A 23,898-nucleotide genomic window follows, 5' to 3' on the forward strand; every position below is an offset into this window, starting at 1 on the left:
GCTTGTAATTTTATTTAAATATATAAATAAATATATTTTGTGCAGATAAGCTATCCACAGTATCCTATGAAAATGTACTTGAAAGTTCTGGAAAAGTCTTGGAAAAGTCATGGTATTTTAGTAGTAAAAATGTGTATGAACCATGTATATTGTGAACTGTAATGCTTGGTCAACTACTTTTCCAACTAGACATTGCAGATTCTGCGATGTGACTATTGCGCACTGCGATATCAATGCTGAAACAATATATTGAGCAACCCTAGTAATACACAAATATACAAATTCTTTAATACACATACAAAATAGCCTTGTTGCTGGCATGGCATTAACAGTAAAGAAATAAACAAATGAATCTGCAGTTCTGCATAAAGCTGACTAAAGGAATTTTACCTGTACCGATACTGAAATTCATCTTTCTTCCTTTTTGATTTAAGAATTTAAAAGCAGATCCTGAGGAGTTGTTTACCAAGCTGGAGAGAATCGGGAAGGGTTCGTTCGGTGAGGTGTTCAAGGGCATCGACAATCGCACACAGAAAGTGGTGGCCATCAAGATCATCGATCTGGAAGAGGCCGAAGATGAGATCGAAGATATTCAGCAGGAAATCACAGTGTTGAGCCAGTGCGACAGTCCCTTCGTCACTAAATACTACGGTTCCTATTTAAAGGTGAGTGACCTTGAGTACTGTCTGTAACAAAGTGTTCTGAGGTCACGCCAAATGACCTGAGGATGGGATGTTAAGCAGAGAGCTCAAAGCCAGACTCTGTGAGGGAAATGGGATTCTGGCCTGATCTGGCCCAATAGATTCAAGTCAACAACACTTATTCAAGTGCTATTTTTATTTGGAGGGATTGATTTGTGTATAAAGAATTAGGAAATACAATGTTGAAGGAATTTTAGGTCTATTTCTGGGACAAAGAGGTGGCACTAGGGATGCTCAAAATAACCGATTGATCGTTAACCGAAGGGTGCTTTTGTAACTGATTAATGGTATTAGTTAAACGATTAAGAACTATTATTTTATATATGTTTAAAGTTTGGCTGCATAAGAGGCTAATCGCAGCGAACGCACTTTTTGAGTTGAAAGGTGAATCTTTTGAATGGTTTACTAACAGCCATGTGTAGCCAGTGTTTTACCAAAGACTAAAGAATACACCTAAAGGGGATGATCACACCGAACAGGCATTTACATTCCAAAAGCACAGGGTGCACCGCACTACCTTTTTTGTTGATTAGAAAAAGAAAGCGACGAATCAGCTTCTTATTGCGTGCGAGCGTTGTTTGGTACAATTGCAATATTAGCAGAAATTGCAAAACAAAAAAATGAACTGACAGAGATCACTTGCTCTGTCCTTGATAGAGAGTGAGAGTTGTAGCATACACACTAAATTTAGTGAACGGAATCTCAGAATCTTTTTTTTTTTCTTGTGACTCACAAGCTCATTTGAGTAGTGTTGTCATAGTTAGGGTTGAGCTGATAGACGATTCCATCGGCAATTTCCAACAGACTTCACGATGCTGAGCCTGCATCGGCGATAACCCGCCACCGTCACAAACCCACCTATTAAAAAAATACACACTTATGCGCCCGTTTACACAAATACGTCTTAGTATTAAAATGGCATATTAGAACGAAAATGATCTACGTGTTTTCCCTAGCATTTCTGAACAGCCCTCCATCCACTGATAACGCGCATCACGTGACCACAAACACACACACACACACAGACACAGCTCCAGTGAGCAGTGCACGTCGGACAGTTTTTTTTAAGGATGGCGTCTCACTATAGTTGTTAAACGTGATATTCAGACATCCCAAGTCTCCCGGAAATTCCAGGAGTATTTATGCATTTGCGGGACTCATAATGCCCGCAAAATAGTGATAATCTCCAGGAAATCGTGCGTCCCCCTCCCGGTCTTCAAATAAGTCACGCACCCTTTTCACTCCCAGATCCCTCCTCGCTATTCAGACACGTCCCCCTCCCCCCTCTTTTCAAATGATGATGATGCCATCGTCCATGGCGATGTTTCACATTACACATCGTGCGATGCCAAATTCGTCGAAATTGCCCAACCCTAGTTATGGTAGCAAAATTTTGATTTTGATACGATACCTAAATTAAATATCACAATAACAATACTTAATCGATACAACAGCTAAAAAAAAGCGTCTTACCCTACCCTGGCATCACAGAAATTTATAAACAGTAAAAATACAAAGTATCATTCCTATTATATATTAAATTCCCCATCAAATTGTATTGTACTAACGTATACCCCAACTCAATCATCACAGTAATGTAAAAACAGTAATTATACAGATTATTATTCATATTATTTATTAAATTAGCCATAAATATTATTTAATTTTATTAACGTCTAATCCAAACCATTACAGTAGTGTAAAAATATTCATTATTGTTGAACAGTGTTACAAAAATTATGCTATGATGATGTAAGTATCGACTGCTGCATCCCTTCTAGACTCATTAATGAGGTGGGTTTGGAACGATACGAGCATGATCCATTCTTTTAATTGAATCAACTGCAGGCTAAATTGTTATCACAATCTGTTGTAATTTTATAATTCAACATCAACCTGCTATGCCGCATTACTCCAGTTTATTAGAGCACACTGACGCCTCATACTTCAAGTAGTTGTATTAATCTTCTAATTTGGTACTGAAGACAGCTTTTCTGTTTTATCTTGCCCCAGTTGAAGACAGTTGTGCTGCTTAATGAAGTATGGAATTTGCAGCACAATGTCTTTTTTTTCTGTTGCTGAAGTGATGCCAATACACTGACATTTCTATAGTCCAATTTTGGCTTTAAAGAAACGGCTTCCTCTAGAAACTCATCAGTCTATTGTTCTTATGAAAGATGAAGACAATTCCATCTGTGAACGTACAATACTGTCTTGATTCAAGACAGCGTGCTTAAACAGGACAGAGAGAAGTGGACGGCCCAGATGCAAGGCAGTAAGAGGACATATCAGAGTGTCTAATTTGAGAATCAGACACCCCTCTGGTTCTCGCTGGCAGCTTGGTTGAATAGAATATGCCAAGCACCGGTTTCATCTGAAACCAGTGAAGAGCAGGTTGGGTTGTCAGACTTGTAGGCAGATCTTCAAAGAAGATGTCATCTAAAATTGTCAAATAAGAGAAAGGTTGAATGAGCAGCTTAGAGACTGGATAATGAATTATTAGAGAAGAGTGTTCTGGATGGCTAGGTTTGAAATAATAAGAATAATTTGACAGTAAGATCTTTGAGAAGTCAGTTAAATCCAGTCAAGGTAACATGTAGTGCTACAGAGGTCAGTTTAAGAAACTCCGGTTTGGCCATGGAGCTTTTGTTATTAAGGGGAAGGTTCACCCAAAACTGGAAATTCTGTCATAGTTTACTTAACCTTCACTTGACATGAATGTAGATTAATTTATTTCGAAAAATGCTGGAAACCTGTAATCATTGACTTTTAAAGTATTTGTTTTTCCTACTATGAAAGTAAGGGTGCTTTCACACTTAAACTGTTTCGGAACCTGGCACGCTTGCCTCCTTGGGTTCGCTTGGCAAATGTAAATCCAGCAATCAAGCTCTGTTCCGTGCCAAAACAATCTGTCTGAGATCAACTGAATGAGGTGGTCTTGGCTCGATTAAAATAAACTCTGGAGCAAGTCTTTTGTTGTGAGAAAGCAATACAATCCAACAAACTAAGGAACCAGACTATATCACAGTGTATTATGGATATGTAATAGGTAGGGCCAGACAGAATCCACGGGCATTTTTCGCTATTTCTGTAGAGAATGTTTAAAAAAATCTGCAGATTTATGCGGAATTATTTTGGCAGTGCCATACATAAAAACTTAATATATGAAATAAAAGATAATAGCTTTTTAACTTTTATTGAATGTTTACTATGTAAATCCGTCTGCAGTCTACATATAATATATCTACTAAAAGACAGAAATTATTACTTTACAAACTGTTTTTTAAATTAATGCAATGAACACTTTTATATTAGTCAATATTACTGAAATTTATTTAAAAACTGACTAAATTTATAACAATTTACACACATTTACACAAGTTAATAAATAGACTCGATGAAATAGACTCTAAAAATATGCGGAAATCTGCGGATTTCTGCACACGCAGATTCCGTGTGGGCCTTGTAATAGGCATATGGCTATATGAAGAGAAAATTAAGAGTAGGCTGGCATATCATTCCTTCCGGTAAATGTGCGTTTCATGCGCTGTTTCAGAGCTGTTTATGCGTTAGGAAATTTGACCGAACTAAAGTCTTGGTTCATCTCTCTATAATGTAAAGCCTATAGTACATGCAATGTATGAGAAAGTCTTCCCTCTGATTTATATTTGGTGACTATGTCTGTGGGTGTCACAAAATTACAGCGCAACTTATTGCTCATTATCAAAGTAAAATTAGGAGGCATGACAGCTGAGCGGGACTCTGAAAAAAAATCCTAGGATCTCTGACCAATGTGAGGAAAGTTTACTCACACAAGCTCTTTTGGTCCATTTAGATACTTTAGTGTGTGAAAGCGAACTGCACCAAGCGCAAGATGAGTGCGCGACGTATTTGAGGACCGGTAGGGAGATTTTCACTCGTTTGCGGGCATCTGGGAGTCTCTGTGCATTTGAGGGAGACTCCCGAAACTTCCGGACTTGGGATGTCTGTTGAATGACCTCCTGCCCTACTCATAACTCTCTTTCCATATAGCCATATATCACATATCCATAAAACACTGTGATATAATTGGGCTCTGATCGTATCGCTTTCTCACTACAATTGATCCGCTCCAGAGTTCGTTTCAATCGAGCAGAGATTGGTGGTTTCACATATGCCAAATGAACCGCACTAACTGGGCAAACGAGACAGGTTCCAACACAAAAGTCTAGGTGTGAAAGCACCCTATCATTTTTAAAAATAGCTTATTTTGTGTTCAACAAAAAAGGTAATTCATAAAGCTCTGAGACCACTTGAGGTTGATTAAATAGTGAGCACATTTTCATTTTTGGGTGAACTATCCCTTTAACTCAAGTGTCAAAAAGGCTTCTATTTAAACATTTTTTTAGAACAATTTATTGTCACACTGGAAAATTTGTAATATTTTAGAAACCTCAAAGGAGACATTTGCCCTAAAAATTAAAGAAATTGCAGTTAATTTCTTCATCCTCAGACTGTCTCTGTTAAAGGGGACTTTCTTTCTTCAGTAGAATAATAAAGAAGATTTTGAAATTCAAGTGGTTATAAACCTTCATAAGTTTCTTTCTCTTATTTACACAAATGAAGTTATTTTGAAGAAAGCTGGAATCCGGTATCCACACTCAAAAGTTTGCTTTTTGTTTAAACTACTTATTTAAAAATGAGCTGAAACAACAGTGTTCTTTAGTTTTTTTTTTTTTTTTTTTTTTTTTTTGGAACAACTTAATTGATTTATTTTCAATCCACTTAACCAAAATTTTTCCGTTGCTGCAAAAATTGATTTTGTGGATTCCAGGATTTTTACAGTGCATTTACATCATGGTACCAGTTTTCAACCTTTTTCTAAATATCACATTTTTGTTTTCAAAAGAAGACTAAGTCAATAGGGTTTGTGATGAGTTAATGGTCAGTAAATTATGACAAAATTGTCAGTTTTGGGTGAACAATCTCGTTAATTTCAGACATGTTGTAAGCATTACACCAATCCATCAGACTGGGCCATCTGACCAATCTGGGGCTGAATGGGCTCGCGGTAAGAGGAGTTTAATGCAGTGTTTCTCAACCACATTTCTGGAAGACCACCTGCTCCGCACAAATACCTTGTCTGCTTAACCAAACACACTTGATTCAGATTGTCAGCTTATTAACGGAGACTGAAAGACCTGTAATGGGTGTGACAGACAAAGGAGACATCCAAAACCTGCAGTGTCAGTGGTCCTCCTGGAACGTGGTTAAGAAACACAGGTTTAGATGGTGGGTGAATATTTTGACACTTGAATTTAGATTTTGTGAAATGAAAAAAGCTATATTATGATTTTGCTACTGGAGCGGCAATGTGGCGCAATGGGGAGCGCTGTCGCCTCACAGCAAGAAGGTCACTGTTTCGAGCCTCGGCTGGGTCAGTTGGAATTTCTGTGTAAAGTTTGCATGTTTTTCCCGTGTTGGTGTGGGTTTCCTCCGGGTGCTCCGGTTTCCCCCACAAGTCCAAAGACATGAGCTATAGGTGAACTTTTAAAATGGCACAATTGGGACAATAAGCCTCAGTTATAAGTTGCCCCTTTACCCTTGAAGTCAATTTACAAGTTTATGCAGACACAAAGATTTCAACTCAAAAGAAAGTCAATATTCTCACTGATGCCTTCATGCATCATTCTTCTAAAGGACAACAAATGAAAACTCTTGGTTTATTCGGAGCTTGGTACATGTTTTGTGCAAATCTCCCTGTGATATCAAATCTACACTGTTTGGCTTTTATTATTTACAAAATATGCATTTAGAAGACATTCAAAGTATACAGATTCACACGATATCACAAGGATTTGAATGAAATCTCTCGTCACTTATCAGATTTTCTGTCTATTCAAATACTCGGGATTACAGTCAGTTCTATTTTTAAACCGTGTCTATTAACTCAATTGTGTCTCAACTGTGATATAAACCGTACTATTAGCTATTAAAAGAGAGAGAACGAATGAGCTGCTCAAAATGTTCTGTCTTTCAATTTGAATGGAAATGGATAAATATGCATTAATGATTTCATTAATATTTATATTTAGTTATAATTTGAAAATCCTTTACTCATCAAGATTAGGCTACGTGTTTTTGTGGAGGAACATTATTGAATCCACTGTTAATGGCTTTAGCGTAGTCCTGCGCTCACTGATATGAACTGAACAACCCTTTCATTGCTTTGTGCCTAGTGTACAAACAGTTGGTGATTTAAATGATTAATAAAACTTTAAAAAAAAACGTAAAATAAAAAAATATGCATTTGTCTACCAAATATTTCTTCTTCTATTTTTAATATATCGCTGTTAGCTACTCTTTCAACAAATAACAATATAAGGTTTCACTGCTGCTGCTACTGGCCGAGATGCATAGAACTGATCTGGCTAATTTTGCAAGTTTTGTGTAGGATTGTTTGTTCATCTTCTACCAATCAAGAACATCCATTTCATATTCCAGGATAGCGGTTTAAATGTGTCGAGTGACCTCGTCATCTTCCCTGTCAGCTTGCTGTACATTACTGTTTAGCGCTCTATCATAATGCGCAGTGTATGAGCGACCGAAAAATACATTGACAGCTAGAATGACCGTTCTTTTTGAACTGGCGGCTGACCTGACCGCAGCCAAAATTCGCTCTTTTTAACTTCTCCATCATCTTTGGTTTCACCTTTGCAGGGATGGGTTTTATTGTTGTAACAAACGATTTGATTACTTTCTCGTGCTAATTGAAATGCATCACATGACTGTTCATTTACAGCGCAATCCCGAGCCCAGCCCGACCCCGTCTAAAATGATAGAAATTAAGCCCGAACCCACCCAAACCTGTCGGGTCCTGCCGGGTTCCTTCAGATTCGGGCAAAGATCTTCAGCTCTAATTGTAATCACTGCTCTAAAATATGTTTTTAAAATGTCTAGGTAAAAAATAACAACTTTCAGTTTGAAGTAATTCAAAGATTGTATTATTCTAAAGCAAAACTAAGTAAAATTGGGGGTCAATTTATTTATTTTCTTTTTTTTGTGTGTGTGTTGTCTTGTTGCAACATTATGTAAAACCGTTTAAAATGAAATATAAACAATAAAAATCAACTTTTCCATCATTGAACACAATATATTTCGCTTTTAAAAACATTAAAAATATATTTCAGTACAGTAGCTTTTGTTGTAAAGAGTATTTTTCTTCTGGAGAAAGAATTGTGAAAATAAAACTCAACAAAATAGTCGTAAAAAACATACATATACAGTACAGTAGGAATGGTATAATCAAAATTGTGGCAATTTTAAACCCTTGACTTTTCCAAACTGCGATTAAACCCTAAAACAGGTCATCGTCCCATGCCTAATTATGGGTCTACATTATGTGGCAAGATTTAGACTTGGTAAATTTGCTTGAGTAAATCGTTCATCATCAAACCACCTTTCCCTTTATTTTTCAGTTGGTGTAGAATTCAGACAGATCAATACGACTTGAGCTCACACCAGTGACCTTAGTTATTACTGTTTGGCAAGCTGTCAGACAGCATGTTCAGTCCACTTCCCACTGCGAGGAACTGGAAGACTAGCATGTGTGGGTGTTCTTTAAATCAGCCTTGAAACCATTTCAACCTTTCGGTCCCGCTCTCTCTGCTCAACCACAGCATGCGTCAAAGGTTTTATCATCTTTGATGCCCCCTTTAGACTTGTAAATTCTCAACTTTAAACTTAAGCAGAATTAGCCGCGGTGTCATAAATGGAAGCAGAAAAACCTGGGCGTTCGATTCATTTTCAAGTAAAAGAGAGATTTCTTTCTTTTGTGCATTTAAAACTGCTACAAAAGAGAGAAACACAAGACAGCAGCTGTAATTTGGGCCCGGGGGAATATAAAACATGTATTTTTGGAAGAGAAACAAAGCCCGTAGCTTCAGTTATTGCTTTGAAGATCTGTAACGATGAACAGGAAGTGAAATAACTGCTTTGAGTTGTACAGGGCTTGACATGGTTTTTAAATAACTATATTTGAAACTAGATTGGGATATTTTCCAGCCTGCGCAAGAATCACTGCTAATGAAAATCAGATTGAACAGGAAGATCTTAATCACATAAGATCATATTCACAACTAAAACTGAATATAAAATGAAGATTGCAGGGTTTCATTTTCGCATTCCTTCACACAATTTCGAACTAAACTAAACTAAAGCTGTGTTATCCTGTTTAGAGGTCCATGCCTTGAATTTGCTGACAAAGCAGGTCTCAATCAGTAAGGCAACGTTTGAGACAATTACACAGCACTAAAAACTGCTGATGTGTGACTGACAAAAATATTTTTACCCTAAAGACTGTTTTTTTTTTCCAAACTTATTCATTTTTGCTAATGTCATGCAGGGATTCACATACTTTTTGTTTTGGCTCAGTCAATCCTCTTTGATCTAAAATATTTACTTGAACTCACTTAAAGTTCATATTTGAATAATTCTACAATATATTCATAGCCTAGTTCTTGTTAAATTGTGAGTTTACACAAAAAAATGAAATCTGTTACTCACCCTCATGCCATTCCAAACCAATTAGACTTTTGTTTATCTTCAGAACACAATATATTTTAAATGAGATCTGAGAGCTCTCTCATCCTTCATATAAGGCATTTTCTTTACACATTCAAGTTTCAGAAAAGGAACCTAAAACATTGTCCTAACATGGGATTTCAGTATTTAAACTGGTGTCATATGAAGCTCCAACAACACTTTTTTTGTGTGTGTTTGTGTATCGTGCTCGTTGCTTATGCACATCCTTACACTGTAACAAACTGTTACAGAAAAAAACACAAACATAAAAGTCAGATTGTTCAAAAGGGAAGAAATGGATTTAAATCGCTATTCTAAAAACATAAATATGCGTCTTAGATCCCTTCTTCAGAGCAAGATTGAGCTTTGTCTGTCCATTTTATTATCTATCTATAAGCAGGTCATATGACTATAGAAGTCTGTTCCTGCCACTGAATAAAAAAAGAAAAGAAAGTTGCAACTTTAAGTTGTAAAGTTGCAATTCCAAATTGTAAAGCTGCAATTCAGAGTTGTAAAGTTGCTATTCCGAGTTGCAAAGTCGCAGTTTCGAGTTATAATGATGCAATTCGAGTTGTAAAGTCACAATTCCGAGTTAAGTTACAAATACGTATTGTAAAATCGCAATTTCAAGTTTGGAGTCACAGATCCGAGTTGTAAAGTCACAATTCCGAGTCGTAAAGTCGCAATTTTGTTTTGTAGAGTCACAATTCCGAGTTGTAAATTTACAATTCTGAGTTGTAAAGTCGCAATTCTGAACTGTAAATTTACAATTCTCAGTTGCAAAGTCGCAATTCTGAGTTGCAAAGTCGCAGTTCCAAGTAGTAAAGTCACAATTCCAAGTTAGGAAATTTGAGTTATGAGTGGTAAAGTCACAATTTTGAGTAGTAAAGTCGCAATTCTGAATTTTAAAGTTGCCGTTCCGAGATGTAAAGTTACAATACCGAGATGGAAAGTCGCAATTCTAGGTTTTAAAGTCACAATTCCGAGATGAAAAGTTACAATTCTGAGTGGTAAATGTAGATTTCCGAGTTGTAAAGTAGCAGTTATGAGTTGTAAAGTCGCAACTAAGAGATAAAAAAATTTACAATTCTGAGTTGTAAATTTAGAATTGTGAGTTGTAAAGTCACTATTCCGAGTTATGACGAGAATTTTGACTTCATAACTCACAATTGTGACTTTATATCTCAGAATTGCGTGATACAAAGTCAGAATAATTTAGAATTCTAACTTTATAATTTTTTTTTACATTTTATAAAAAAACTTTTATTATTATTCATTGGTGGGAACGACTTCCATAAACAGATCTCAAAATGTCACACAATTTAAACACAAATCAAAAATATTTGTGTAACAAATGATGCACCATATTTTAATACTTATGATTAGAGGTAGATATGAGGATATTACACTGAAGAAATGCTTTCAGTTTGTTAAATCAGCTTATTTAAAATAATCTGAAACAACACAATTGTTGAGTTTTTTTGGGAGGACAGCTTAATTGTTTTAAGTTCAATTTAGGGCTGTATGACATTGGAAAAAATTACATTACAGTATTTTCTTTTACTGCTATAAATTGTGATATACAATTTTTACCAGATGACTTAAATGGCTCTTTTTGTAATAAATTCATAAATTTATATTTAGAAATACAAAATTCTGATTTTCTGGGGAGTCAAATGTTATTCAGAAAAGGGAATTAAATCTCTGTATACCATAATAATAATGACACAATTGTCCTTAAGTAAATAATCATATGATGTCCAATTAATCTTTAAGCTACAAATTTCTAATTTGTTGTGCTCAAATGGCTTAAATATTCTTGAAATGCTTACATTTACTTAAATATAATAATAAGCTTTATCTCTAACTCTAAGGACAAAATATGAAATGACTTCACTATGTTGTTAACTGTAATGTCTGATCAACTATAATTCCTGCGATGTGACTGTTGCGGACTCGCACATTGTGATATCAATACTGAAATAATATATTGTGCAGCCCTAGTTTAGTCCACTTAAATTTGTAAAAACTAATAAGCCCTATTATTAACCCCTAATGTTCACACACACAAATTGTTTGTGTGGAACCCAGCATTTTTTATTTTATTTATTATTTTACAGTGTAGGTTATGAGATAATAAAGACAAAGCTTATAAAATAAGTTTGTGTGTTCATTTTGGGCTCGACATTGCCTGTGCTGCAGTGCCCAAAAGACAGTAAATTAATTAATTAATTAATGTCCAAATGAGAGAGAGAGAGGGAGAAAGAGAGACGCACAAAGCATTTGTAACAGCAAGATGAAAGAACACACAGAACTTTGTAGCTCCACTGTGGCGAACCATTAGGTGCAATAAATTAATCGCTCCCTTTTAAGAAGCGCTCAGAGTGCTTCTTCACTTTCAGTCGACACACACACACACACACACACACACACACACACACACACACACACACACAGGTTCATGCTCTCTCACTCTTAAGCTCATCATGTGAGGTGGGAGGTATGTAACCCAATTTTCACTCTCTCTCAGTCTAGCTAATCCCAAATTAAAGGAGAGATTAGGATTATGCCTCTACCCTCTCACTAGCAAATACCCCGGCTCCTCGAAAATAAGTTGTTGTTTGTTTGTTTTGTTTGTGAGTTGGACTTTTCTTGCCTTTTGACACTCAGTTTCACTAATTCCTCTCTTCATCTCTTTCTCTTGCTGTAGGACACAAAGTTATGGATCATCATGGAGTATTTAGGCGGTGGATCTGCCCTAGATTTGGTATGATACAGGACTTTTTTTTCTCTTGATAAACCCTATATAGTGCAATGTTTCTCTAAAGGAATACTCCACTTTTTCTGAAATGATCTCATTTTACAAGTTCCCTGGAATTTAACAGTGGAGTTTTACAGTTTTTAATACGTTCACCCCATTTCCGGGTGTGGAGGGAACACTTTTAGCTTAGCTTAGCATAAATAATTGAATCGGATTAGACCATTAGCATCTTGCTCAAAAAAAAAAAAAAAAAAGGATTTTGATATTTTTTATGTTAATTTAAGCTTGATATTATGCCATTTCATTTTTATTCTATTTCATATTGATGCTGATATTATAGTACTTCAGGCGCTACCTACATAGACCCTATATAGCGCAATGTTTCTCTAAAAGAACACTCCACTTTTTTTTTGAGAAATCTCATTTTACAAGTCCCTTGGAGTTAAATAGTGGAGTTTTAAAGTTTTTAATACGTTCAGCTGGTTTCCCGGTGTGGATGGAGCACTTTTAGCTTAGCATAAATAATTTAGAATAAATAAAAAAATAAATAAAATCAGATTAGAGCATTAGCATCTCGCTCAAAAAAACAAAGGGATTTGGATAATTTTATGTTATTTTAAGCTTGATATTATGCAATTTCATATTATACTATTTCAAATTGATGATGAGATTATATTATTTCAGGCACTGCGTAATATCATTGCTCCTGCTACTGCCATGGTATAGCAGCAAAGTTCCTTGAGTGTTACACCAGAATGAGAGTATAGTTCTTAACCATATCAGCCTAGTCTATGTACACCATGTTACTACAAAACTACAAAAGCTTCAAATAGGAAAAGTATAATTATTATTAATGTTTATTATCTGATTGATATGCTAACGGTCTAATCCGATTCAATAATGTATGCTAAGCTAAGCTAAAATTGCTCCCGCCAGACCCCTTGATCAGCTGAGTGGATTAAAAAATGGCAAAACTCAACTGGTGACTATTAAAAGGAAGAATCATTAATCATTTTACCCGAATAAGTTTTTTAGTACTTTGAAAAGACGATAATGTATATTTATATGAATTTATTGAGATTAGCGGAGAGTTATTGAATACACATCTACTCCATTTATTGCCGGAAGCGTGCCCTATCTTAATCAATTTGTAATATATTTGATGCCTGATCTCTAATTTTCTGTTCATTGAATTTAAAATATCTAATTTTATCATCTAATTTCATGTGTTTTAGCCAGAGCTTGTGTTTGATCATGTTTCTCTTTCAGCTGGAGCCCGGGTCTCTGGACGAAACGCAGATCGCCACTATCCTGAGAGAGATCTTGAAAGGCCTGGAGTATCTACACTCTGAGAAAAAGATCCACAGAGATATCAAAGGTAAGGATGGCATCAAGCTCTGCTTCACATTAACCTCCTAGGGCTTAGTGGCCACAAATGTGGGACAGCACGTTTTAAGTGGCTCTTAAGTGGCTATTTAAAATACTTTGAATGTTTTATATTTTGTTACAGACATACAGTGTCATCCTGCAACTGTTTTGCAGCATATGAAATGTCCCAAACACTCTTTTTTACAGTCCAAAAGGGACAAAAAATGTAGTTTTTTACTCTCTGATAGTAAAAACATGTCCAAAAAAATTATATGTTATATATGCATTAAAACCAGTCAGGAAAAAGTGTTTTATGTAAATTCAGACCACGAGTCCACATATATGGACATCATTGTTCTCTAAAAGTACATCATCAAAAGATGATACTTGGGTTTTATTCTAATTAGGGTCCAATAAACCCAAATAGCAAAGAGAAATAAAAATGCATGTAAAAAAAAACAACAAGGCTAATTTATACTGCATAAATCTTTATCAATTAAAAAACAAATTGGAAGCTTCTCTAAATTTTGTGCCTTTTGTTTGATATTGCGTTAAATCTAGCTTTTGCAGAATCACAAATTTCTAAATGGACCCCTAAACACAACAGCTGCCTGTTTTTCTATTCATTATAAGGGGCTTTTTTGTCAGTGAAAGTAGGCTTAAACTGGGATTCCTGCAGCTATGTCTGTTACACTCAGTGCTTGGCATTAACTTTTTTACTGTGGCTGGTAGTTTTTCAACATTACTAGCCACTCTGCATTTTTCACTAGCCACATTTCTGTTGTTGGGAAAATATATTTTCTATGCATAAATAAGACTTTGACAAGCTGAAATTGCTTGATTTAGAGTTTGTGTTTGCGTTGCCTGCGCCGTGAGTTACGCCGGTCACTTGACGCAGAAGTATAAACCAGGCTTTAGCGTCAGTGATCATCCTCTCATTCGGTATTCACCTCATTCATTTTTTACCAGGCGGGTGTTAATGTCAAGCCCTGGTTACACTTATATGACATCGGAAGTGTCAGTAAAGCTTGAATATGTTTTATCGCTGCTTATGTTAATTTATGGCAGTCGGCCATCATGGGTCCGGTGTCAGAAGTTTTGTTCACTGGGATAGGCCACGTCTCACAGTGCTATTCTTGCAGCACAGACACTTGTGATGTGAGACTTCAGGGACTTCAAATAATAACACACTATTTATGTAAATGTATGGTGTGAAAATCAGGGTCCTTTCAACTACCCATCATCATAATGTCTCTAAAAAAATAAACAGAAATGCTGGAATAAAAGATTATAGTTTGGGTGTATACAGTAGTGATAAAAATAGAAGTATGTTGACACTTGCATCGACCATTTCAGTGTGGTCATGTCATTTCCTCATAAACATTCCTGCTTGTTGTCAAACTGTTCCATATCTGTAAGGAATCGATTCAATCATAACTTGATGTTATAACAGCTATTGTAACGTTATTTATCAACATGTGAAACTTTTTGGACTCTCAGAAGCTATGGAAATTAAAAATGTAATACAGGAAATATGTTGGGACCATTGTTATTATTTACATCCCTCAAAAAAATAAATCCATTACTAAAAAAACATTTAAATCAAATAAAAAGTGTACTAAAAAGGGGACAATAAGATGAAAAAAGTAAAAAAAAAAAAGAGTCAATTTTATCGTAGCAGTATGGCTGGTTATTGAAGAATTAAAGGCATGACAGAAGTCTATCTCTTTAGGAAAATTGTCGTTTTCGCGATGAATATGTCGCGATGCAAATTTAATTTGTTCCATTGAATACAAGTCCCACACTTTTTGAATCCAAGCATTATATGATGTGTGCGGTTACAAAGCTTGAGACAAATTTACATTTTGAAAAACATTTTTACCTATCATCAGACACAATTACATAGGAAAAACAATTTTACCAAGAACAAAAGAAAAAGAAAAAAATTAACAAGACGCAAAACACTTTTACAAGTCCCAAAACAAATTTACAATTACAGATTCCTTACGGAAAGGGAATGTACCAGACACCGGAAGTGATGTGGAATGTACCACACAGACCAGAAACTATCCAGCTCGTGTGTGACTTTGTAGACACCGGTTTCCACGAGTCTACAACTATAAAAATCATGGTTTGACCAACTGCGATGAAACATATTAGAGCTATTCTGAGAAAACATCAGCGTGAGAGTATGTAGAAACATGTAAACGCAAGTACATGGAAACAATCAAAGCACAGCACATGTTGACTGATAAAGATAACAAAACCGGCCCCAATCTGTAGACCAGAGTAGCTCAGTTAGATAGGTCGATTGATACTCGCGCAGAAGCTTTTGACTTGGGTTAGAATCTCGTTGATGACATGTCAATTATAATTATTTCTTTAAAGTGACGAATCTGCCAATCTGCAAACGTGAATAGTTTACGTACATCAGAGGGGCCTCAGTTGACACGAACACCAGTTAAACCGTAACACCGGCTTTATTCAGTTTACTGTTAAGAGTCCTCAAGCAGGTGTTTACACTGTGTAGACTTGACATCACGTCCATGATTACAGCGTAAGAGTGGCCCTCGGTAAAATATTGAACACATTGATGCAGTATGTCTGGCGTTTCCATCTGGTCCGTTTCTTTTATAAACTCCAAACAACGACCACGTGTAATGCAAAACCACGTTAAGCTCCTCGCGTGTTTGCCACAAAACGGCAAAACAACCCTCGCCACAGTCCATGTTCAGTCACCATGAACTTTGTTTATGCCATGTACTCCACAGCACGAATTTACCACGATCACCAACAACAAAACTTTTCCCCGCATCATTCCCGGTGTGTGGTACATTCTGTAAAGTTTAATAAAGACAACGTTTATTTAGTAAGCACACTTTATTTTGTTCAATCCCTCCTCGCACACACGAGACATCTTCAACTGAACTTTTCCCAACACCAACCCCGCCCCTGCGCGCTCTCTCATTTGTAACCCGGATAACCTTCTTAGAGGTCAACAAAGTAGAGAGATAACAACATGTTAACACATTCTACGCCACTTCCGCTGTGTGGTACATTCCCTTTGCGTAAGGAATCTGTAATTGTAAATTTGTTTTGAGACTTGTAAAATTGTTTTGCGTCTTGTTAATTTTTTTTTCTAAAATGTAAATTTGTTTCATCCTTGGTAAAATTGTTTTTCCTATGTAATTGTGTCTGATGATAGGTAAAACGTTTTTCAAAATGTAAATTTGTCTCGAGCTTTGTAAAAGTGTTTCACACTTTGTAATGTTGTTTTGCACTTCCCGTCTACCGTAGTAGTGGGTTCAGAATTTAGCCATCTGTATGTGATGCGCTTCAAATTCAGATTGTTTTTAATGAACTTATGCAGTAAAAATTTTCTCAAAACATCTAGTGAATTCCATAAATTTGTGTAGATTTCTCATGTTTATTTTTAGTGTTTGAACAAGAACCAGACTGTGATGCTTAATTTATTCAAAAGTGCATGTTGCACACTGTCAGAAGACGTGCAAATATAAAGGATTTTATAGGGGCTTAGTTATTTTTATTTTTTTTGTAAAAACAACTACCACAGTTGACATATTTTTTTTATTTTGATCTTAGCTTATAGTCGGCATGTTTTCTGCTCATTTTGCTAGCATGGTTCACATGTAAAAGTAAGCCCAGTTTAGAGTGGACATTGTGATATGCTTTGTAACCTTTTCAAGCTCATAGGAAGCTGAAGGTTTACAAAGCATAATAAAGCTACTTTAGAGCATTTTTTAGATTTTGATAGCAAGGTTATTGAGACATGTTTACAAACACTTGTTCAACATAAGAATGATATCCAGTTTGCACTTGATTAGTTTACTTATAACAACGCGTAAAAAACTACATAATAAATACAGCTGTTATGCTAGATTCTGTGCTACACAAAGTACTGTTCAACAGTCAGATCTGTCACCTGCATCGTTTAGAAATGAGCACTAACAGTATTTACATCTTTTCATACAGCCGTTCAGATTTTATTTAATTTCACCGTGATCAAATAACGGGAAATGCAAGAGCACAGAGATGAGAGCCAATTATGGATTCTTCCACTGCCGTTTACTGTCGCTTAGCAAAATGGAGCACTTTGAAGTTGCGGTTTTATGTAACATTAGCAGATCTGTGCAACCAAATCTTACTGGTCGGTCAGTTTTATTCAGAGTCCAATGAAAAAGCACATATCTGCTGTGACTTGAATGTTTGTTGGTCCAGATAGACAGAAGAAGATTTAATTTATTCAGACATATTTTGACACCAGATATTTGCCTTGGTGTTATTCAGCTTCTATGATTTGTTTGTAATCTGTTATGTGACTTTATTATTTGCATATATCAGATTTTAAAATGTAAAGTTCGTAAAATCGTGAACCATCAGTAAAAGAGTCAATCATCTTTTAACCAGGATACTACAGTACACATTTGCTTTACTAATATATATATATAAATATATATATATATATATATATATATATATATATATATATATATATATATATATATATATTCATTCATTCATTCATTCATTTATTCATTCATTCATATATATATATATATATATATATATATATATATATATATATATTTATTTATATATATATATATATATATTTATTTATATATATATATATATATATATATATATATATATATATATTTATTTATATATATATATATATATTTATTTATTTTATATATATATATATATATATATATATATATATATATATATATATATTTTATTTATATATATATATATATATATATATATATATATATATATATATATATATATATATATATATATATATATATATATATATATATATATATATATATTAGTAAAGCAAATGTGTACTGTAGTATCCTGGTTAAAAGATGATTGACTCTTTTACTGATGGTTCACGATTCATTTATTGGTCACATACCTTAGAACTATTACACAATATAGTGTCATGAATCACAGTAAGAACTAGAGAGAAAACAAACAAACACAAATGAATCTTGAAAGTTGAAACACTAAACCAACAATCTGAAAAAAAAAAAAAAGAAACCGATCCATGAACTGTGTACTGTAAAGTTCCTTTCAAGCTCTGACAAAGTCCCACACATCAATAGTCTTTTCGGATCCTTCCTTTAACCAACGGCTGATGAATCCCCCGTTGTAAGGGTGTAGACTGCTAAAGCACTCGTTAGAAAAATGCACAGGGCTGGGGCTATAATGCTGAGGTATTCTTGCAAAAATAATCTTCAGCCACTCACTTTTCACAGCCTCATCTTTGGGTAGAGAAACTTTCCCTCACACTTCAGAGCACAGCGTCTTCGTGACATGATTCAACTGGAAATTGCTACAGTGTTTGTCTTCCTCTTTTTCTTTCTACAGTGTATGTGCATGGGACTAGGGTTTAAATTTTCCTGTTCAACATTTCTACCGTTTTGAATTGTCACATATTTAAATCGATTTACACTACGGTTTTCGAGCCATGTATTGGACTATTTTTCAGTTCAGCATAAAAGGAGACACACATGTCATTTGCTTTCCATTTATATTATAACACAGCGCCCCCTCTGTTTAAAAAATGTATTGGGATTCGTTCAACATTTCTATCGGTTTGAATTGTCACATATTTAAATCTATTTACATTACGTTTTTTGAGTTATGAATCATACTATTTTTCGGTTCAGCAAAAAAGCAGACACACGTCATTTGCTTTCCATTTATATTATATTTTAACACAGCGCCCCCTCTCTTCAAAAAATGTATCACGATTCGTTCAACATTTCCGGTTTAAATCGTTGCATATTTAAATCGATTTACACTGCGGATTTTGAGTCACTGAATTGTTTTCGGTTTAGAGACCCAAATAGTCACCTTAGAATTATAAGGCTCTATCTGACATTTTTAACAAAATTGAGTTATTGACATATTCTTATAAAAAAACATCCCATAATGTAAATAAGTTGTTTACATTTGAACATTTTTTAATTTAAAAAAAACAATGTTACACACTTACTGTTTGCTATGAAATGCAAAAACTTTGAAGCTCAATATCTCAAAATCATTCAGAACGCAGATAGAACCTTATAATTCTAAGTTGAAGAAATGTCATTTGCTTTCCATTTATATTATATTATAACAAAGTGCCCCCTCTGTTAGAAAAAATGTATCGCGATTTGTTCAACATTTCTACTGGTTTGAATCACCAATTATTTAATTTTATTTACACTACGGTTTTTGAGTCACTGATTGAACCATTTTTCGGATCAGCAAAAAAAGGGACAAATGTCATTTGCTTTCCATTTATATTATATTATAACACAGCGCCCCCTATGTTCAAATATGTATTGCGATTCTTTTAACATTTTAACCGGTTTCAATCGTCCCATATTTGAATAAATTTTTAACCTGCTCACAATGAATCGTTACATCCCTAGTGGCTGTATTATTTGCATGTATCAGATTTTACAACTTTACAGTTGTAATTTTTTTAAATGATTAATACTGTGAAGGGAAAAACATCAAATTAAAACGACATAAAAATATATTACATTTTTTTTAGTAAAGCAAATGTGTACAATAATACAATAAGTTGATAACATACGATGTTATCCATTTAAATAAATAGCCATATGCAGGTTATCATTTTTGGAAACCTATTCAGTGCTATAGTTTTAAAGGTTGTTTATCGCCACCCGGTGGTAACAGAGTGTAATTGCTACAACATTCACTAGCGTCAAGTTCCATCAAACTGTGATTTTTATCTTTACCATAAACATCAGTGTGTTTATATCTGAACTATAAACTGTTCTCTCAGTACTATTGTGTTATTTAATTTTGTAACGAACTGAAAAAGGGTAAGAACAGTATCTCTCTCGATCAAACACAGATTTGAATGCAGCCCTTTCGAAGGAACAAACATGCAAATCATCACCATTTATCATACATGTTGCGTGGGGTTGAATTGAGATCACGATCTTTAAATGTTTAATCTTGCAGCTTTACACTGAATGCATAATTGCAGGCTAAACAAACAGTGATAAACCGTGATCCGTTACACCCCTATTTTCTATGCACCCCATTTGGGGCCCCAGTTTGACATAAATGTTGCATTTCTGAAGTTATCATACACTCTCCCTCACACTGTCTTTTCTCATTTCTTTTTTTTAGCCGCAAATGTATTATTGTCGGAGCAAGGGGAGGTGAAGCTGGCAGATTTCGGTGTGGCCGGTCAGCTCACGGACACACAGATCAAGCGGAACACTTTCGTGGGCACACCCTTCTGGATGGCACCTGAGGTCATCAAACAGTCCGCTTATGATTCAAAGGTGAGAGCCACTGAACAAAAGTCAAGGGCTGTGCTGCAGATCAGTCACTGCACCAGACGTCTGGATCTGCTGTTGATCGTGACTACTTGTTAGATTTTTCCCCAAGTGAATCATTGTGATGTGATTTCATCAAGTGACTTGGAAGTGGACTGGGTCTGGTTGCATGAAAGTCCTTAGAGAACCCGTGAAGTGCTTTAAAATGTGCAATTTTATTCGATGTTTGATGTAATCTCAACTGACACATAAAGAGAGAGGGTGGGACTGAGACATGGGGTAGCTCCTCCCTTTTATAAAAAAAAACAGCCAATAGCATTTTGTTTTCATCACAGCGCTGCCAGTGAAAGTGGTTGGGATCAAGCTGATCAAATGAAAAGCAAATGAGAAGCGTCTTGAAGGGGGCGGGGCATGTCAGATACTAGAGATCATTTGATTGGTCAAGATTTAATAAGAAACTAAAGTATGAGGTAACATGAATAAATCCGTTGATTCATTTAGGCAGAAGTGACGAACTACAAGCTTTACATGTATATGTCAGTTTTGTATCTTCTAAACACGAATTTTGTCACTGATTAACTGCGCACTAGCTTATAGATATCCTAAAAACTAGCAATACTAATACTAACACCTAAAAAAACAACTTTTTTTTATTTCATGGGGTCTTTAACATGCATCCGGGCCCTGGTCATGAAAACGTTGTGTTTGTTCTCAGGCTGATATTTGGTCATTGGGCATCACGGCGATTGAGCTGGCTAAAGGAGAGCCCCCCCACTCCGACCTACATCCAATGAAGGTGCTGTTCCTCATTCCAAAGAACAACCCCCCCACACTGGAGGGCAACTACTGCAAACCGCTCAAAGAGTTTGTGGAGGCCTGTCTAAACAAAGAGCCCAGTTTTGTGAGTATGTTTTTTGGGGACTCCCAGAGGTCATTTTCCATATCCTTTTTAACTCGTTCACTGATCTTTCTGGCAAAACAATTTGTTCTGTTTTTGCTGCTGAGGTCATTTTCATTTAGACATGTGCTATATTTGTTCCTGAAACAGACCCTCCAGGATTTCGCGATCCCAGCGAATTCTGAATTTAACGCAAAATGTCACAAAATTTCACAACATAGTCGTAGATTTCTCTTATTTTGAGCGGTCAGCACAGTGTTTGAATTCCTGTCACACCACAGTGCGCAATCTGCATAGTTGTACATTGAAAAACGTTACACAAAGTAAATTTTGCTGCTTGTTCAAACAACTTATTTAAAACAAACTGAAACATCACAATTCTTGAGTTTTTTTTGGGGGACAACTTAATTTTTTTTACGTTCAATCCACTTAAATTAGTTTAATCAATTAAGTTAAATTGATCGGTTTGTGTTGGGACAACATGAAGTAATTGTGTGAATGTTTTAATTCTTTTTTTGTATAGTAGTGGGAAGGTATGATTGGTTTCTGTCATTTCTTAATTATTCTGAAGTATATGTATTATAATATCTAGTTTTATGGGAAAGTAAGAGTCGGTTTAAACTAAGACGCTCTATAATTTCGTATTCTGCACCGTGCATGGTCTTGTTAAATACCAATAAATAAAAAAGTACAAAAAGAAAACGAAAACAGTATTTGCGAACACAATGTGCTTGTGTGCTGTGTAAAGCCTTGAGTTGTCACATACACACTCTTCCTTTGATGTGTGATCTGCGTCATGTGACGTTATGGCAAAGCGGATTCATAAACTTCTATTTATTGTATATAATCGTCATAAGCGTAGCCCTCTCTCTTTTTCTCTCTCACGTACACACACATAAGCATGCATTCTCTGCATAATTTCCATCAACTGTCATATCGGTCAAACAACATGGATGACACTTCAAACAACTGGTTTCATTTTTAAATATGATACAGCAGGATTTATGGGTAACCTCTAGTTTTCCTTTATATAAATTAAAGAGATCAATTTTCTTGAGGTCAAAAAATTAAGAGGAGTAAGTTTGTATATATTTTCACCTCAAAGCAATAATAGAAGTGGTGTAAAATTTGCTGCAAGTATTGCAAAACTAAAAAATAAAAATAAAAAAGATCATTTTAAAATCCTTGAGGTACTGTTGAATCAGGCATTAGCAATGAGGTTTTGTTTCATAGGACCTGTCGTGATGGTTTCTGTGTCTTTCTGTCTTCTTCCTCAGAGACCGACAGCCAAAGAGTTGCTCAAACACAAGCTCATTGTGCGCTTTGCGAAGAAAACATCCTACCTGACGGAGCTCATCGACAAATACAAGCGATGGAAAGCCGAACAGTCGAGAGCAGAGTCCAGTTCTGATGAATCTGACTCGTAAGACTGCTAAAATTACTTTCACATTTACATTTCATACAATTGTCTGCTTAAAAATTATTAATTTGGCGTCAATAATTCACCCTTAAGTCATTTCTTAATAGTATGTTTTTCTTTATTTTTCAAAAAAATATTCTATTCTATTCTATTATTTTATATTATTATGTTATGTTATGTTATATTATATTATATTATATTATATTATATTATATTATATTATATTATATTATATTACATTATATTATATTATATTTAAGAACATTAGAATCAAAACAATATTAGATCCCTTTAGCTTTTATAGTATATAAAAAACAAAACAATAAAACATTTCTCAAAATATCATCCATTCTAGATAACGACATACAGTTTGTTTGTTTTTTTACCAACATAAAGGTGTGTAAATGACAGAATTTTCATTTTTGAGGTGGCTAAAACAATCCCCGAACACATTTTATGATTTAAAAAATGACAGAAATGCTTTAGATTTATATTGCTTTTTACATTTAATGTATTAAAGCTTCTTCAAGGCCATCTGAATGATCAGAAAAAATTGTGAAAAACGGACAAAAAAAATTAACCTTGTAAATATGCCAAAAAAATTGAAGGTTAACTCGACTTACTACATTCTGAAACTTGACAACTCTAAATTACTAATTAGAGGTATGAAGAAGTGCATGAAATATAAAACTTTTTCTGGGATGTCCGTGTTTAAAAACAAAGGTAATATCCACAAAACAGTTGCTCAATCCCTGTTTACATATGTTATTAAGATTGATTAATGTTAGTCACTAGCAAGTAATGATTTAAGTAAGGAATAATTGACAACAGGCTTTTATTAGATT

The 23,898-nt window shown here is 34.9% G+C and overlaps 1 protein-coding gene across 2 annotated transcripts in view; it reads left to right on the forward strand.

Moving 5' to 3' along the window:
* stk24b (serine/threonine kinase 24b (STE20 homolog, yeast)) overlaps window positions 1–23,898 on the forward strand; it is a 67,028-nt gene that overhangs the window by 34,519 nt on the left and 8,611 nt on the right. For both annotated transcript variants that reach the window (NM_213477.1, XM_005165833.6), the window contains 6 exon segments: window positions 435–665; window positions 11,974–12,030; window positions 13,294–13,402; window positions 20,584–20,741; window positions 21,451–21,636; window positions 22,911–23,056. In NM_213477.1, coding sequence (NP_998642.1) covers window positions 435–665; window positions 11,974–12,030; window positions 13,294–13,402; window positions 20,584–20,741; window positions 21,451–21,636; window positions 22,911–23,056 — 887 coding nt within the window.

Source organism: Danio rerio, chromosome 6 (genome assembly GCF_049306965.1).
Source record: "Danio rerio strain Tuebingen ecotype United States chromosome 6, GRCz12tu, whole genome shotgun sequence".
In the NCBI taxonomy this organism is placed as follows: Eukaryota; Metazoa; Chordata; class Actinopteri; order Cypriniformes; family Danionidae; genus Danio; species Danio rerio.